The following is a 6,110-nucleotide window of genomic DNA, read 5'->3' as shown; positions in this document are numbered from 1 at the left end:
GGGGGGGGGTCACAACCATGCATTTCCCCAGGCAGACACACAGTACGCATGTTTGCATGTGACCCTGAAGGACTCACACTCAATTGGGCCTTCGGACGGCGCTTTAAGTGGGTCCCCAGACACTTTACACAGTCCGCCAGATGGCATTGGTCTGAACACAACTTTACAAGCAACCTGTGAACCTATGGGATGCCACATCTTCATTGTTATTATTCATAGTGTTATTAATTATAAATATTAGCACAACATTCAAACAAGCTTTGGCCTTGGCATTAAGAGCTGACCGCAGAGACATTTGCAAGAGTAAAGAAATCCCCATTATTCTACAAAAAAAAAACAAAAACCAAAAAAAAAAAAACAACAAAAAAACAAAAACAAAGGCCAGGCCTTAAAGATAGAGAGAGATACGTAACATCACTGGGTGGGTCGGGCTGGATCGGGTTGGGATCGGGTACAGGGTTTAGGGATTCAGGCCGTACATTCAGGGAGGCAATGTTAATCTTTGGTATTACGATGGGATTCTACAGCTAAAAGTGCCCATCAGAAAAAAGTCTTCAGTTTCACACAGACATACAGAGCATTGTTAAATAAATACTTACAGTATATAGATAGCATAAATAAATAACCAAATAAATAGAAAGAGGAAAGAAAAAAGGGAAAACAATAAATACACAAATGCAGTAATAAATACGTTGATCAGATCAGCAATTGCATTTGAAACGTTCTTGGTTTGATTTAACTATTGGCTATAAGGAGGCATGTTAAAGCCGTTCCTTTGTGGACCAAAAAATGACCTTGTATGTCAGCAGGGCTGAAACAAACTGCCCCGCACTTCCAATGTGTTTCTATAAATAGAGCGATGTGCTTGAAATCTGTACAAAAAGGGCTGAAAGAATCACATTCCTCCATTTTTCTAGACATCTGTAAAAAAAAGATTTCATAATGGAGCAGAGGTGTGTACAGTTGTTTGGAAATGAGTGGAAAAAATACTACAATGTCACTATACATTGTGTCAGGTTTACCTCTTCCCCGCGGAGCCTTTGTGTTCAAAGGCTGTCTTTCATTTTTTCTTCTTTTTTTGTTTTTTTTGGCTTGATTTTTGAGTCAAAAAAAATGGCTGTGGAGCTTTCATTTGGAAGCTCAGTGAGAGTCTTAAAGCTTAGACGTTTGCACCAACGAGTCTGTTTTCTGCGTCCTTCTTGTGTTTATTGATTCTGTCCTGGCGTACGGCGAGATGCACTGCGGTCCCCCCCCCCCCCCCCCCCCCCCCCGCCTCGAAAACTCTGATTCATTCGAGGCGGGAGCGTCTTCGCAGGAGTACAGGAAAGGCTCCTGTTGGATGGTGAATGATTGACAGCTGGGAGTCACGGACGCCACAGAACCCTCCGGATAATTCCAAACTTGGAACAACGCCACACAGACCTGGGAACCATCACCATGGAAACACATGCTAAGAAAGGGAAATCAGGTTCTTCAGAAAAAAAATGGTTAAGTTAAAAAACAAAACACACAAAAAAAAAAGCCTCTTCTTCCTCTTTCACCTTGATTCTTGAGGAAAAAACAGGACCATAAGAACATTGGGGGAAGGATTAACGTCTTTGGATGATGGTGAACAGTTCTGATTAAGAAGTTACACGATGGAGCTCTCCAGGTGTGAGCAAACGGCACCTCTTGATTCTTCACATTTGGAGAGATGACTATAGATCTGAAGGTACACCAAAATATGCTTCCTCCTGATTTGTAATACCCTCATTATCTCTAATCTACATAATCAAAATAATGCAATGAGATGGTGTCTATGTAAGGGTGTGACTCTTCTATGAGTCAAATCATCTTTGCACCCTTGACTATACAAAGCAGGACCTCGCATCCTGCGGTCATATCACTCTGGGTATCGCCCCCCTTCCATTTCAAGGGAGTGATCGACTTTGGTTTGGGAAAATGCTTCATCTTCATAATATCATGTATAATAGCTGGCTCCGTCGCTCCTTCTGATAACGAGGAGGACATTTATTACGGCTGATCTCTGCCTAGACCAGTCTATGTGCCCCCTTGCTCCCTCAGGCGCCCTCCCCACCGCACCTCCTCGGCGGTCCGTCATCACGCCGTGCTGCAGGACACTGCGGAGGAGGAGACGCTGGAGCCCGAGGAACCCGTGGAGGAGGGACGGCCCTCGTCCGCCCACTTGTTGAGGTTGCGTCGGCGGGCGTTCATGAAGAAGTTGCTGACGGTGGAGAGCTCCAGGCCCAGCTGCTGGGAGATGGTGACCTGCAGCTCTTTGGTCGGGCGGTGGTTCTCCCTGAAGATGGCCATGAGCGTGCGCCGCTGCAGGTCCGTGAACACCAGCCTGGTGCGCTTTGGGCCCTGGTTGCGCTCCAGCTTGCTCTGCTCCTGCTCCTTCCGCTTGCAAGCTGCAGGCAGATGGATAAAAGATAAATAAAAAAAATAAATAAGAAAAAGGGGGAAGGGGAAACAGGTTAGCTAACAGACTGGCTGGCTAACTAGGACAAATGGATTAAGCCGAGGGAAAGTGGATTTGTTGAAAGAAAACAGATTAGCTAAGCAACTTTGATTAGTTAAAAGAGATGAATCAGCAACTTGCTTCATTGTGCAGTAAAGGAATCAAGATGTTCAGCCTATCACATCTTATTGCCAGTGAGCTGCTGTAAGGCAGCAGGGATAAAACAGATCCAGATAAAACTACATCCAGGCCAAAGCTCGAAAGTTTTTCCTTCATGGTTTTCATTATGCTCTTCACCCCCCCCCCCCCCCCCCCCCCTTTTTAAAAACAGTCTAAGGATCTACATGGATCTGGCCTAAAGACAAAGTGCAAAAATCTGCTGTCGTCATCTTTTGACAATGGTCTTCCAAAAAACAATCAAAGACACGAACAGATGTGCAGTAGACTTCTCATTTCACAAAAGCACCACTGAACCAAAGAGTAATCATTTTCAGCCCAAATCTCTCTCCCGTCTTCTTGTTCTGATATAATGTAATCACTGCAACAGTTTACGTCTGTCTAATCTATTACAGCACTTATGGATTCTGGCTTTTACCGCTCCACATACATTCAGACGCTCAAGAGAAAATAAGTGAAAGACAGACACCAGAATCATCTAAAGATTCATTCACTTACAGATAAGAGAAAAGTAAGAATTTGATTTCTTGTAAGTGCATTTAAAAAAAAAACTGATAGCATCAGTTGCCCCATATTAGACACACTTTGTCTTCTTTAATATATTTCTGTATCTGTTTTTATCTTGTAGTCCACAGAGGATAAAAACATGATTCCATTATCTCATTATTTCTTGCTGTATTAGCTCCATGTCAAGTTGGCCATGTTCAAACTTTTTAAGTGGTAATAGGGGTGATGAAGTCTTGTGGTAATTTGCTTTTTTAATGCCACTCCTTCTTACACCAACCACAAAAATCAAAACTCAGGGTCTGGGTTAAACAGCACTGCAGCTGCAGCAGCCAGCAAGCCCAATTAGATCGTCTATATTTCCTCACAAAAAGTCTGAAATTTAAAAAGAAGAAGAAAATAACAATAATAATAATAATAATAATAACCAAGCGAATGAAAAAAAAAAGAAAAAAAAAAGAGCCAGATTTGTTGAGTGAGTAAGAAAAACTGGCTGATGTGTGTGGGCTGAGCTCAGATCCATTTTGAGAATCAGACGAGCATTTTGAATTCAGGCTGCATGTTCCTCTGCATATCTATCGCTGAACCTTTCACCCCGAACACGCTGTAATTCTGTATTTACAGGAAACACAACACCAACCTCTGCCTTTGTGTACCGAGCCAACTTCCCCTCCCTCCCCTCCCTCCCCTCTCTCTCTCACTCACTCTCTCTCTCTCTTTCTCTGCCCATCTCCTTCCACTTCCTCCTCTTACCTTTCCCTTAGTGGACACTTCAACATCATTAGTTTCTCATAAAAGTCATTTACATGTGGCGGCAGTGAGTGAGTAATAATCACTTTAGGAGGAACTAATTTATTTTCTATTAACGGCGGGTTACGTCAGGGGTGAGTGAAACAAGCGGAGTCGGCATTGCCCGGGGTGTTTAGAAGCCTTAAGTGGACTAAAACATATTTGGGGAGGGGTTGGGGAGTCATGCAATTACCTAAATGCACACTTTTAAGAGGTTTCAATCAGCACTGTGCGGCTGAGAGACTGTTTTGCTGATGGTATCAAATGTGTTTCTAAGTGTAAGCATTGGTGGATGGGTGCACAACATAACAGAACACACATAAACACACACACAAACACACACACACACACACACACAGTGATGAAGGCCTGGTGCCGACTGGTGCCGATAGCGGACTTTTATTAAATATTGAACTGCAAATTGAAAGCAGAAGTTATCTTTTCATATTTTTTTCTGTTCCTGGCTTAAACGTGCAATAATAATATTTTTATTTAGTTTGGAGCTGAATTCAGATTTATGATCCATCCATCGTCTTTAACATGCTGTTTCAGGAGAACAAAAACATGGAGGGGGGGGGGGGGGGGGGGTAACACTGAGTCATTAGACATTTTTAGCATGAGAACAGCCTTCACTGTAACAACACCACAGGAAAGGGCCAGTTTTATGTCTTATTTTCTCACAATAAGTTAAGAAATGTGCCACAACAGAAACTGTTTCCAAGTCATATCCACTTATTACAACAAATTTATAAAAATAAGTGCCAACTATTTGGAAACAAGACAGATCACAGCACTAGAATCAAGAAAAATGGCACTTTATTCTGAAAGATTCTTGAAGCAAGCTGCTTTCTGGTTGCTGCACTGGCAGACTTCTTCACTTGTTTCAGGAAAACAAGGTTTATGGAACTCTATTATTGACAAAAATGACTTGATTAGATGGAGATATCAGCTGGTAAAATCCCATATCTCAAAAACCACCCGAAACACACAGAAAAAACACAATCCAACTCACACACGCTACAAACATACATTGAATTAACCACAGATGCTGCCTTTTACTCTCAAGACAGCACTGACACGATCAATTGATTGGCTTACATCTTCCTATTGAGAAACATCTCACACAGCGAGGGGCTGCCGCTGATGTTTACTGTATGACCGGCTTCTTCACTCCCTCCACAACTCGCTGTGGCAAATTTTCTCTCATTAGCAGAGCGCTTGAGAAATAAGTGTGACCTCGCTGCCCGAGTGCCATCACAACAGCAGCACCAGAGCCGCAGTCTACGTGTGTGTGTGTGTGTGTGTGTGTGTGTGTGTGTGTGTGGGTGTGTGGGTGTACGTGGCACCCGGGCTGGCCTGGCTTTGGCTGCTCTAACGTCCAGCTGAGTTTCTGAAACTTAAAGTAAACGTGGACGTGAAATCCCCGCGTACATTCTCCCTTAAAATCATTATCTGAAGGAAATGTTTTGACTCGGGATGCACTCTTGTCAACCCGAGATTACAGGAGCCTGTTAGCGTTTAGGCATCCAGAGCTCGTTTGCATTTCTGAGAGTTATCGAACGACGTCTCATTAAAATCTGAACAGGCCGAGATGTCAGCGGCATGTCAATATCACTACAAGTGAAATTATTATTTTCTTTTTTTTTTTTACACTCCAAATGCTACATTTTTCACAGGCGTTACACCATCCCCTCCATCAATATTTCTGGGTTGGGGGTTGGGAGGTGGGCTGCAGCTATAGAAGGTATATACAGTGGTGCACTCTCAGCTCATGTAGTAATGAAAGGAATGACATGATAGTGCTGGCTAGCTCGCTTGTAGCGTGGATTTATGGCTTGTTGGAGGAGTCGGGGTGTCCTGCAGGTCTCCTCCTCCTCCTCCTCCTCCTCCTCCTCGCCTCCATCCCGTCCCCGGCTCTCTCTCTCCCTTACTGACGATCATAACGCCGACCATTAAGTAAATGCTTCCTTATGCTGTAATCATGTGTAAAAGGCTCACAATTACCATGCTATAAATCCCCGGTGCTGGGGCTACTCCTGGAGACATAAATATTCCCCTATAGGCTTCTTATGATCGTGGGAACAGCCCCTAATCATGATGTACGCCCCTGTCTCGTGTTGCTGAAACGTGATCGAAAGCCCTTTCCCTACCCCCCGGCGTCCCAACCTACCCCCCCCCC

General features: G+C 43.8%; 1 protein-coding gene across 1 annotated transcript in view; it reads right to left on the bottom strand.

Moving 5' to 3' along the window:
- Positions 1–1,259: 1,259 nt before the first annotated feature.
- Positions 1,260–6,110, bottom strand: part of onecutl (one cut domain, family member, like) — a 10,339-nt gene continuing 5,488 nt past the window's right edge. Inside the window, exon 3 of the mRNA XM_023425480.2 lies at positions 1,260–2,411. Within this exon, the coding sequence (XP_023281248.1) occupies positions 2,101–2,411 (311 nt within the window). The 3' untranslated portion in view covers positions 1,260–2,100. The remainder of the gene's footprint in view (positions 2,412–6,110) is intronic.

This window comes from Seriola lalandi, unplaced genomic scaffold (genome assembly GCF_002814215.2).
Source record: "Seriola lalandi dorsalis isolate HSWRI2012SDOR001 ecotype SW California unplaced genomic scaffold, Sedor1 jcf7180002054782, whole genome shotgun sequence".
NCBI classification, from domain to species: Eukaryota; Metazoa; Chordata; class Actinopteri; order Carangiformes; family Carangidae; genus Seriola; species Seriola lalandi.
The sequence above is the reverse complement of the archived record's forward strand: the minus strand, read 5'-3'. Positions and strand labels throughout refer to the sequence as shown.